Source organism: Syngnathus leptorhynchus, chromosome 13 (assembly GCF_054491065.1).
Source record: "Syngnathus leptorhynchus isolate UIUO chromosome 13, UIUO_Slep, whole genome shotgun sequence".
Taxonomy (NCBI): Eukaryota; Metazoa; Chordata; class Actinopteri; order Syngnathiformes; family Syngnathidae; genus Syngnathus; species Syngnathus leptorhynchus.
In genome coordinates this window covers 2,611,574-2,623,250 of record NC_141207.1, presented here as the reverse complement: position 1 = coordinate 2,623,250, position 11,677 = coordinate 2,611,574, and the positions used below count along the sequence as shown (strand labels likewise).

General features: G+C 40.2%; 2 protein-coding genes across 4 annotated transcripts; both read left to right on the top strand.

The window, feature by feature from the left end:
* The first annotated feature begins 467 nt into the window (after positions 1 to 467).
* Positions 468 to 8,647, top strand: LOC147046921 (WD repeat-containing protein 47-like). Of its 2 annotated transcripts, none has more exons than XM_085928822.1 (15): positions 468 to 617; positions 1,257 to 1,447; positions 1,520 to 1,603; positions 1,793 to 1,877; positions 1,999 to 2,307; positions 2,912 to 3,351; positions 3,465 to 3,558; positions 4,921 to 5,093; positions 5,395 to 5,613; positions 5,776 to 5,997; positions 6,079 to 6,248; positions 6,332 to 6,502; positions 6,613 to 6,744; positions 7,210 to 7,428; positions 7,503 to 8,647. In XM_085928822.1, exons 2-15 carry the CDS (start codon positions 1,290 to 1,292, stop codon positions 7,643 to 7,645), a joined length of 2,619 nt encoding a protein of 872 aa, XP_085784948.1. In that variant the 5' UTR covers positions 468 to 617; positions 1,257 to 1,289; the 3' UTR covers positions 7,646 to 8,647. The 2 variants fall into 2 exon arrangements, with proteins under 2 accessions (XP_085784948.1, XP_085784949.1); XM_085928823.1 differs by having other exon boundaries at positions 474 to 617; positions 1,281 to 1,447.
* A 1,012-nt stretch (positions 8,648 to 9,659) lies between these two features.
* lim2.2 (lens intrinsic membrane protein 2.2) lies at positions 9,660 to 11,528 on the top strand. Of its 2 annotated transcripts, XM_085928301.1 has the most exons (5): positions 9,660 to 9,749; positions 10,379 to 10,583; positions 10,826 to 10,966; positions 11,074 to 11,208; positions 11,458 to 11,528. In XM_085928301.1, the coding sequence occupies exons 1-5, from the start codon at positions 9,660 to 9,662 to the stop codon at positions 11,526 to 11,528; spliced, it is 642 nt and encodes a 213-aa protein (XP_085784427.1). The 2 variants fall into 2 exon arrangements, with proteins under 2 accessions (XP_085784427.1, XP_085784428.1); XM_085928302.1 differs by lacking the exon at positions 9,660 to 9,749 and having other exon boundaries at positions 10,406 to 10,583; positions 11,074 to 11,214; positions 11,437 to 11,528.
* Positions 11,529 to 11,677: the final 149 nt, after the last annotated feature.

Genomic DNA, 11,677 nt, shown 5'->3' with positions numbered 1-11,677 from the left:
TCTACACAAACACTGATTTTAAAAAAATCTCTTTAGTTCTCCTCGTACCCTCAACCAAATGCATCATTGTTTTTGCTGTGCCAGGAATTAATCTAATGAGAAAAAAAACATGCCAGCTGGAGTTAAGAAATGCCCAAATGTGAATAAATACATTTTCTTTCCAAATACCCTAATTAATTGAAACAAAATCTCATTAGAGCAATCAAAAGACAGACAGATAGACGGACAGACAGATACTATGTCTCATCCTGCCAAGAAGTTGTAGCTTTTACTTCTGCTTGCACAAAGAATAGGTGTGACTATTCGACAATGGCGCTCGGGATTGGACGTTTTTGGTTGCGTGCGTCCGCATGGAAACGCGACTTGCACGCCACCAATAAGACAGGAAGAGATCTTTGCTAGCAAGTCGGGATTTATTGCAGACACCTTGATTTACGCCCGGTGGTTTGGTGCACTGTGACAGGTCAGGTAACAATTGGACAAGATATGAGAAATGAATGGCATGAGTGTGTGTCCGCTGCGTGTGTGTCTGTGGGGAGACTGCATGGGCGGTGCCTGCCCGCGACACACCATACTGTATTATACTATCAACATATTGTGCGCTCTATGCATGCAAGGTAAAAAACCCTTGAGCGCCTTATAATCGCGTATAATGTCGGAATGAGTGACCGCTTGGATATCAGCAAAGATGCTGATGATGAGCAGTGAATGGCAATTATTGCGTCTTAGATAACATCCATCCTGATGTTGCAGCAAACGGAACTTGCTGTGGTCGCTCAAGTGAAAAAAAAAAAAAAAAACCTTGTTACCTGTGTTTGGGACTCTCAGTTCAGCGCGAGTTACCGGTAATTCCACCCCAATAATTGTAAATAATGAAATAATGGACGGATCGATCACTTGTCACAACTGTTGCTGCAAAACTGATTGCTTCTGTGTAATGTTTTATACATTGATTGATCACATTAGGTGAAATATTGTGATAGCTAAAAGAAAACAAAATTTCATTTAATTTAATAAAAAATAAAATAATTAAATTAATATTAAAATAATAAAATAAATAAAAAAAAAAAAAGAAATTGTCAGGGTATTGTTCCTTAACATTGAGTACATTTAACACATTTGTATTTTTGTTTTGAAGACAACCACTGATATCATGTAGTGCATTTTTACATTTATTGCACAAGAAATCAATCACAACCTTGACTTTTTGACACTTACCTCTAAATACACTATCTCCAAATGCATCTGTATTGAAGTGGCCTATAATCTGCCACCTGAAGTGGGTCACCATGACAGCAGAGGAGAAAATCAACATCAAGGAAGCAGAAGTGGTGAAGCTCGTCCTCGACTTCCTCAGCTCCAGGAAGCTTCACATCAGCATGTTGGCGTTAGAGAAGGAGAGCAGCGTCATCAACGGTCTCTACTCAGATGACATGCTCTTCCTCAGGTAGGTTATGACAGCATCACAGACCATATTATAACTTTCAAGAAAAATAATGCATTTGCTCCTCATTGACAGGCAACTCATTCTGGATGGTCAATGGGAGGAGGTGATGCAGTTTATTCAGCCTTTAGAAGGGTTGGACAAATTTGACAAGAAAAGGTAAAATAAATACTCAAATTAATTAAAATGAATAATAAAAAAAAAAAAAATGTCGCAAGTTAATATGAAAGCAAACAATATACTGTATGTTCAAAGCAAAAGAAAATATGTGGTTCTATACAAACAAATAAAATTGTAACCATCTTTCCATGATTTACTTCAGCGTTGAAATGTTTTTTTATTTTTCAGGTTCCGCTATATCATTCTGAAGCAGAAGTTTCTTGAGGCTTTGTGTGTAAATAATGCCATGTCTGCCATTCAAGATCCTCAAAATGTACGTAATGTACATAACAAAGGTTCTGTAACATTCTCACCATTGCTAAGAAAAAAAAAAACATTTTATTATTATGTTGACAGTCACATGTCCAATGTTATGAATCTTCTGTCACATGCAGCTGGAGCTTACCATGCAGGAGGCTGTCAGGTGCCTGCACAACCTAGAAGAGTTCTGCCCATCGAAGGAAGACTACAGCAAACTCTGCCTCCTCCTCACGCTACCTCGACTTACCCACCATGCTGAGTTCAGGGACTGGAACCCGAGTACGGCACGCGTCCACTGCTTCGAGGAAGCCTGCACGATGGTTGCTGAGTTTATTCCAGCTGACAGGAAGTTGAGCGAGGCGGGCTTCCGAGCGAGTGGGAACCGTCTTTTCCATCTGCTCGTCAAAGGAATCCTTTATGAGTGCTGCGTCGAATTCTGCCAGGTGAGGCGACGCCTTTGCAGCTATAACAGCTTTTAGTGGCTGAGTGTCTGTTGCTTATTTCTTTTCAATACCGTCTTGAAACCGTGACTTATTCCGTTGTATGAATGGTAATAGCTTTTCCAGTCGAATGGAAGAGCAGTTAATTTTTCTGCCAATCACCGGCATTGATAGATGAACTAAAATGTACATTGTTTGTAATGAATGAATTAATTTTCTCTCACTTGTATGAGCTACCGTATTTTCCGGACTATAAGGCGCACCTAAAAACCTAAAATTTTCTCAAAAGCCGACAGTGCACCTTGTAGTCCAGTGCGCCTTATATATGTACCAAATTCCTAAATTTAAACTGGCCCGAAGCATTGTGTCACAAAATCAATCATAATTGACCCGCTGAAGACTATGAATCATGAATCAAAAAGACAATGGATCATTATTTTGTGATGATAAAGTAATTTGTTGCATCTGAAGTTGAAATAAAAAAGATAAAGTGGAGAATAGTTTGATTTGGATTAAAAATCTGACTTGATGCATTAATGGTGCGCCTTATAGTCCGGAAAATACGGTAATGCATTCAGATGGTCTTAACGACACTTTTAACTTGCAGAGCAAAGCCACTGGAGAGGCAATAACTGAGGGAGAGGTGTTACTCGGGGTAGACTTGCTCTGCGGAAATGGTTGTGACGAAGTGGATCTGTCGCTGCTGTCCTGGCTTCAGAAGCTTTCTCCTGGAGCTTTTTCATGCGCCTTCCAACAGAAGACACTCAGCATCCATGTCGACCGCCTGGTCAAGCCCAGCAAGGCCGGTCATGCCGACCTCCTCACCCCTCTGATCAACCGCCTGTCCCCCTGCCCGGCCTCACCTTTCCGCCAAAGGCCGCACTCAGCCGACACGTACATGTCCAGGTCCCTGAACCCGGCTCTGGACGGACTGTCCCACGGCTTGGCTGCCCAGGACAAGAGAGGCATGGAGTGTAACATAAAATCAGCTCTCAGTCGAAGCCTGGTGGAGAGTAATGTTCATCAACTGGATGATTCCCCTGAGAAGTAAAAATCTTAACTGCTTCTTGACTTGAAATACAAAAGACAAATCAATATTGAACTAAACTGACACTAACTGGTCCGTGGCTTTTTTTGTTTTGTTTGTTTTTTGACTGTAGAACGTATCCACAAGGTTCGGAAGGTCCTAAGACAACTCGCACTCCTCTGACTCCTGGGAGAGATGGTGGAACAGCATGCGCAGAAACAGTTGAGGTAACAACAAGAGCAAATGATAAGCAATGAGCTCTAAAACGATGCAACATTCTGGACAATGAATTTGAATATGTATTTGACAATATAAAGCTGGTCAAGTACTAGTGAACAAAGAGTCAGAAAGGTTGCAGCAATGGTGTCGCAAAGGCTATGTCGTGGCCTAGTAATGGAAAAATGAAACTTCGAAATTGCTTCATGAACCAGTTGTTGTATTTTATGACTCCTGGATGACACTGTTGGTTTAATTAAAGGGGTTTAAAAACTGGCAAGTCAGTGAACTCTCAGACCATTAGTGAACTGAGTGTCAAAAAATGGAACAAATGGTTCATGAAGCTTCACTTTCCAATCACTACCGTGACAACAATTGTGGCAGTGCAACTTGTGGCTACTTCACTATAACATGTCATGGATATTTTTGCCTGGTTAATAATCACAAAACTTGCACATCAGATCAAGGAATACCACAAAAAAAATGGGGTAAATTTTGGCCTTTTTATTAATTATTTTAGGAAGGATTTTGCAAATCTTGTTGGTGAGAAATCTACACAATTGCCTTCTAGTTTGGTGTGTTATAAAGGAAGTATCGCAAGTATAGTATGTAGTTTAAGCGCTCACCTTTTGGTTGCTCAGGCTGGATTGCTTCAATGAATCAAGACTGAAAAAGCAAATAAAGGTTGTCTGAGGCAATGTCTTGTCATGGGAATTATTGCAAAGAGTAACAAGCGAAAAAGAAATTTAGAATAGATTCCCCCTGAACCCGTGAACCACCTCATCTCCATAATGCCCTTGCTCATAAATCCCTCCTAACTGCCCTGCCTCAACTGTCCAGAGACACTTGTGACCCGGTGCCACTGCCGCATGAAAGTGATGGAGGTCATGGGAAAAGGAGGCAGATAATCTGGTTTGATTTGCTGTCGTACCCGAGATGGCCCAGTGATTCCATCGTCACTCATCTTTATGCATCCTAGGTTTCAGCTAATAGAGTAACGTGTTCATATTGGATGTGGTGCGGGTGTGTGCATGAAAAGTTGTTGAAGGGACAATAGTGTAGACTCAATATGATGAGGGCCCTGAAAACTTTTTTTATGGAATGGTTGATGTTGTAGAAAGCCTTGAGAGGAAGACTTGGCAGTCGAGCTCTTTGGAGAGTTTGTCTATTACAGACAATAAATTGATGTAGGTGTGTGCTCTTTCATATGTGTTTGTGTCTAATATAGATTGGCACATTTGCATCCATCCAAAGTTATCCAGAAACACAAAGTGAGCAGAAATTTCAAAATGGCAATCAAACAGCAACACTGCTTTAAAAGGGTCATTTACAGACAAATTATTTCTCACCGTGAATTGGTTTGTTTGTGTCAGCGGCCTGACTCCACAGAGCACATGCAAGAGTACTACAGGCAGCGTCTACGTGTGCAGCAACATCTGGAACAGAAGCAACAACAAAGACAGCTTTACCAGCAGATGTTGCTTGAAGGGGGTGTAAAACCACTCGACGGAGCCCAAAACAACCTCACTGAGACCTTCCTCACTCGGTAAGAGATAATGTATTTTTGCAAAGTGCAATCATGAATAGAAAGCAGAAAAAGAAAAAAAAAATACTCAATAATAAACAACCAGTGAGTGTTGCCCAAAAACGTGTTTATGCTGCCCTCTAGTGGTACATTTCTGCTTGGAACGGTATTCATTTAGCACTACATAAATTTTATGAAATATTTTGAGCAATTATAGAGTCACCCTTACTTGCAAAATATAATCACTTAAATATCAATCATTGTGGATCATTTTGAAGCATGCATTACATGGTTGGAAGGTCTTACAGTGTTTTCTGTCCAGATCGATTCAGAAACTGGAGGAGATGAACGTTGGCATTGACCACCATGGAGCTGAGGCGACCTCTCTTGGCCAGCAGTGTAATGGCATGGTACATGAGGGCAGCACATCCAACATCCAAGACCCGGAAAAAGCAAAGCTTGGGAGTGGAAGCAACACCCCCTCACGAGGGTCTTCGAGCCATTGCCTGCAACACGTCAGTGAGCCCCCACTTCCTGCAAGGTAATAAATGGTGGTTTTGTTCCAGGATAAATTGATATGATTTTAGTTCTAATATGGGGCCATGTGCATGTATTCATTATTCATTCATTCCTTCAGAAAATTAGTCTGCAAATTTAATAACAGCCATTTTTACGTCATTGTATTCGTGCATTGTGACTGCAGTGCAACTGAGAGCGTTAGAGGCCCAGGGCAAGATGATTCCAGCAGCCATGTGACACATTGCACAACAGGAAAGGCCAAAAGCCAATTTTTCAAAGTGAACCAGCTTGAAGACACGCAGGCGGTACGATCTGTGGCCTTCCATCCTTCTGGATTGTTTTATGCTGTTGGTTCCAACTCGAAAACTCTCCGAGTTTGCGCCTACCCTGACACCCTAACAACCAGGTCTGGGTTGTATTAAGGCGGCATATATTATTATATTTTGAATTGTTACTAAAAAGAATGTTTTCTTCTCGGCATGTTCAGCACTCCGGATGTTATCGAGCAACCGACGGTGCTCTTCAGAAGGAATAAACACCACAAAGGTTCCATCTACTGTGTGGCATGGAGCCGCTGTGGACAGCTGTTGGCCACTGGTTCCAATGACAAATATGTCAAAGTTCTGCCTTTTAATGCTGACAGCTGCAATGCCACAGGTCCATAAATATGAGTTTACACTAACCATAAACTAGTCGATAAACATTCAAGCAAGATGAAGACTTTTTATGACAACATTCAGGTCCTGATCTGGAATTCAGCATGCATGACGGAACCATCAGGGACTTGGCCTTCATGGAGGGTCCTGAGAGTGGAGGGTCTATCTTGATTAGCGCTGGAGCCGGAGACTGCAACATCTACACCACTGACTGCCAGAGAGGACAAGGCCTTCACGCTTTGAGTGGACACACTGGTATCTGACCTTGAAACATTTTGATCTGGCTTTTAGTTCAGTAAATTTTAATAATCAACATTTTCATCAATACATAATATATTTATGGCATCACCTGTGCTTTTGAACAGGCCACATTTTGACTCTATTCACATGGGGAGGGTGGATGATCACTTCTGGATCACAGGACAAGACAGTCCGGTTCTGGGACCTGCGGGTTCCAAGTTGTGTGCGTGTTGTGGGTACCACCCTGCATGGCTCAGGTAAGTCGACTACATTCATTCAAGGTAATATGAAACTGGCCACCGTGTATCTGACTGTGTGGTGTACATTCCATTATTTTCTGCTGGCTTTATTACATGGGTGTCAAATTGAAGGCCCGGGGGCCAGATATGACTTTATTTTATTTATTTATTTATTTATTTATTTATTTATTTATTTATTATTATTATTTTTTTTTTTTTTTTTTTTTTTTATTTTGTGTTTATTTATTTATTTATTTATTTTTATTTTATTTTATTTTATTTTATTTTTTGATTTATTTTTTTTTATTTTATTTCATGTGGCCCGCCAAGACAAATTGTTCATTGAGTTTGTGTGTCACTACTAAAATTACAAATTGTCTTCACTTTAAAAAAATAAATAAAAGATATTTAAAAAAAAAAAAATAGAGATATTGCATTCATCTGTTTAAAAATATTTGAACAGTTTTCACTCATCTCTGACAGGGAGTGCGGTCGTTTCGGTGGCAGTGGATCCGAGCGGCCGTCTGCTCGCTACTGGCCACGAAGACAGCACCTGCATGCTCTATGACATCAGAGGAGGCCGCATAGTCCAGACCTACCGCCCCCACAGCAGCGATATTCGTTCAGTACGCTTCTCACCCGGAGCCCATCATCTTCTCACTGGTTCCTATGACAACAAAATCATCATCAGTGACCTGCAAGGTCGCAACAGACACTTATGATGCTGCATTAGCATTGTTATGCTAACTTCAATCTTTTTTTGTCTTTGACCCTAGGTGACCTAACCAAAGCACTCCCTCAGACGCTGGCAGGAGAACACTGGGACAAGGTGATCCAGTGTCGATGGCATCCCAAAGACCGAACCTTCCTCTCTTCCTCTGCTGATCGGACCGTTGTACTCTGGGCTCCCAATCCCTGAGAAAGTCGGTATATCCTCAGCCAAATCAGCAGCGAGCACGCAGTCGGACATTAAGAATACACCAGTGTGGGATCACAAACAATCGCATATGTTGGTATTTTTGTGTCAATGCACTAAAATGTCAGTGCAGGCAATGTCCATATGAAGATGTAGAAAACCTAACTCATATTTATTTTATGCTTGTCACATCACGCTGTCGTCAATCTTTATTGTGTTTTGGTGCAGAAGAGAGGAGACGGCAGCAAATGGAGTTGGCGAGTACGCTGACTTGAAATAGTTTAGTCGTGCGCTGTGCTTGTACACACAGAACTAATCAGGCCTTTGGATTTTAACTCGTGCTTTAAATCTGGAGATTCTATTTGAATTGAGTTTTGCTAGAAGACCCCCAACGGAAAACCTATAAGAAAAAAAAGAGAATCAATTAGTGCCAAATATTTTAAATATTTTCCCTGTTGGCTTACTAAACTATATTAATGAAATACAAAGGATTGCTACTAATGCACTTAAAAGCTATAGTGAGGAATTTATTACATAGTGTGCCTTTTTAAACACTTTAAACACTATTTATTTATTTTTACCATGTGCTGTATGCACCTTGACACATGTATATTTTTGTAGTATTGCTTACTGTGCACATTTTGTCTGTCTTAGTGTTGAAAGTATGATCACATTGCACAACATGAATAGAAGCTAGCAATTTACTTGCTGAACACATGAATTTGTCGATGTGTCACATGCATTTGGTTGCATGCAAATCAAATTCATGAATTGCACCATTAAGACTGTTGACGGACGTGTACAGGTGTGTTTGAACTTACTGACAAATTTGACAATGACCTGAAGAAAAGCACAATTCATCTTTCTCATAAGATGAAGTGATGTTGAATTGAGAACTATTTTGATGAGTTTAATCACTCATCAAAAGCTGTGCTCTTTTGAAACAAGGATGTAAAGTGTGATGCTGAATAATAGCGATGGATGAAAATGAGAAATGAAGCTTCAAATTTGAACCAGTTGTATTTTTTTTCACTCCTCGAGATGGTCAACAACTGGTTTATGAAGCAAATTTGAAGCTTTATTCCATAATATTTGAAAATATTTTGTAAAAGAATGCTAGCCACACATTCTGTGACAACTCAGTTAATATATTTATCACCACTTATCCCTCTTTATGTTCTTACTGGGGCCTATTCTCCCGTTTATAATTTATTTATTTATTTATTTATAATGTATTTATTCATTTATTTAGTATTTTTTAATTCATGCACTTTAAATGAAAAGGTAATGAAAATATGACAAAACTTACTCAACTTTGATACTATGCAGAAAGCTGTTGGTTTGACTTACAGATGTGTCAAAATGATTGTCAGCTGTTGCTCGGCTTGCACACTGTCTTAGTTTAACCGTTCCAACTTCAGCTTACCTTACCCTTACACTATGAATCTTTTGTGTTTGTATGTTAAAATAGGTTCAATCACCAGTGTATGTTCCACGTATCTCGACATTGTGATGTTGCCTCTGTGGGCTCACTGTGGGAGCTTTTATTGTATTCTCTCTCTCCTGTCACAAGGGCCATTAGAGTTCAAAAGATTGAAATAAAACAATTTCACTGGTGATAAATAATTGGGTGTTAAATCAACATTTCTCCAAGTCTCCACTTTGTTTTGATAAGACTGCACGCAAGGACTACATAGTATAATTTTATTCATGAAATCACCTACATTCCAACTTTTTTTTCAAAGTTGTCATTGAACCGTTTAGACCACAACTAAACCTCAATTACCCGTCAATGTACAATTGAAATTATTCATAATTATGATGACAACATTCAACATTTGCTACCAATAAGAGGTTATGAATGTACTGCCCAAAGGTCAGGTTCAAATGTACAATGGTGTTAGTTAGTGATGAGCCCCCATGTTAATATATTGGGTTTTCCTGTGTGTGTGGGGGGGCTTGGTTCAGTTGGCTCACATGCCACGCTCGATCATTCGCTCCTTTGTGATGGGGGACAATGCGAGGCAACATTTGGGGGTTTAAAAAGCATACGCACTCTGTTAACCCAACCAGCCTAGAGGGACCGGACCACTCAACCAAGCTAGAGGTATCAGATAATCCTCGATTTTTATTAGCTTATCATTGGATGATATTATCTTTGAAATTCCAGGAGTCAACATTGTGAAGAGCCTCAAGTATCAAAGTGCGAGTGACATTAGGAGCTTCTCTGCTTGACTGTGTAGTTTATTTTTTGAAGGTTTTATCTGTGCTTAAGATACACACTTCATTTTTAATGTAGTACACTGGTGTGTGTTTAGCATAGTTTAAGGAATATGCAGTTTTTTAGGTCTTGCATAGAAGAGTTCATCATCAGTTTGTGTTTGCTTGGACCCATACAGTGACTGCTGACCTCACTTGTTCATTATTGTCAGATTAGTGTGATTTGCACAAAAGGGAATGGGGTGAACAATGGCTCAGCGCTGCCTATCGTGCACTCTCATTGTCAGTCGGCTGCTACAGGTCAAGTGTTATGCTGGCCTCAACCCATTTCACGAACCGTGGAAAATATTTTATGTTGAAAAGGCATTTTGCTTTTGTTTTCTAGACAATTTCTAGTGGTGGTTGCAGCGAATTGCCTGTGGTTGTTTGTTTGTTTGTTTGTTTGTTTGTTTGTTTGCACAAATTGTCACTTATCTGATTTGTGCTTTACTTTCATCCACTGCATTGTGAATTCAGGAGGAGAGCTCTGTAGACTTCTCCAAAATGTTGTACACTCTGGCCGGAGGAGGCACACTTTGCGGCGTGGCTGCGCTGGTGCTCCTGATCGTATCCACAGCGACCGATTTCTGGATGCAGTATCGTTACTCGGGTAGCTCAGCCAACCAAGGCCTCTGGAGGTTTTGCATCAATCATAAATGTCATGCTCACACCATCACCGTGGGTAAGTTTGTAATTTGTGAGACGACGAGGCAAGCGTCGCAACGTGATGATCTTGACTGACATTTTCAGATTATTGTCAGTCATTGTATAATTCTTCCAATCATTCAGTATCATTTGACATCATTCCGTAGCATTTCCCATGATTTTATTCAGTTTCTCCACCTTCACACTCTCAGTCATTAATAGTAAGTGTTTTTTTTGGGGGGGGAGGAAACACTAACCGAGTAAACATGTGACCCTCAGCCTTCTGGGATGCGACACGGGCCTTCATGTTACTGGCTGTGCTCAGCTGTTTCGCTGGCGTGGTGCTCGGCCTGAGTGCTTTCACCAATGGTACCAAGAATAAGAGGGTTCGCATGGGAGGCATTGCCCTGGTCTTCTCAGGTGACCAAAAAAAAAAAAAAATCCTTTAAGTCAACATTTACATTGTGCAAAATCCAGCCGTCTCAATTCAATATGATGCACATGAGACTAATTGGTGACCCTCTCAGGTTTTCTTGCTCTCTTGGCTCTCTCTATCTACACGGGAGTGACAGTCACTTTCTTTGGGAAACGCTTCTTGGACTGGCGATTTTCATGGTCCTATATCATCGGCTGGGTGGGCATCATCTTGGCTTTTGCAGCAGGTATTTCTGATGGTTCTTATTACTCAGTGTGTGTGGTGATGGAATCCATATCTGTCGATTATTAAAAGCTTCTTTTTTTAACAATTTTATATGTACATTTTTTTAAAATAAATGTCATACTGCTCTTATATTTATGATTTATTCAACATTGAAATATATAACTGATTATTGACCATCATCACAACTTCTAATGATATAATTGTCATAAAACGTTCACATGTGTAAATAACTCCATCTCATCCACTACAGGGGTATTTCAACTCTGTGCTTACCAGCGAACAACTGCAGAACCTTCACCATCAAATGTTCCTGACAGTTGAACCACAGCACCTTGTCTGTAGTTAGAATAAATATCATTCCCATCCCTTGTGTCTTCTCTGATCTATACAAATAAAGTTTTACAGGTCTCATACGGTGAGGAAATTGTAACAAATAAAGAAAAAAAAAATCCCATCTTTTCCTTTACACT

Excerpts from the sequence above, each read along its gene's own strand:
- LOC147046921 (XM_085928822.1), top strand. The coding sequence starts at position 1,290 with ATGACAGCAGAGGAGAAAATCAACATCAAGGAAGCAGAAGTGGTGAAG. Across the intron at positions 6,503-6,612 it reads CGCTTTGAGTGGACACACTG|GCCACATTTTGACTCTATTC; the intron begins GTATCTGACCTT and ends GCTTTTGAACAG. Across the intron at positions 7,429-7,502 it reads CATCATCAGTGACCTGCAAG|GTGACCTAACCAAAGCACTC; the intron begins GTCGCAACAGAC and ends CTTTGACCCTAG.
- lim2.2 (XM_085928301.1), top strand. The coding sequence starts at position 9,660 with ATGCGAGGCAACATTTGGGGGTTTAAAAAGCATACGCACTCTGTTAAC. Across the intron at positions 10,584-10,825 it reads TGCTCACACCATCACCGTGG|CCTTCTGGGATGCGACACGG; the intron begins GTAAGTTTGTAA and ends TGTGACCCTCAG. Across the intron at positions 10,967-11,073 it reads CATTGCCCTGGTCTTCTCAG|GTTTTCTTGCTCTCTTGGCT; the intron begins GTGACCAAAAAA and ends TGACCCTCTCAG.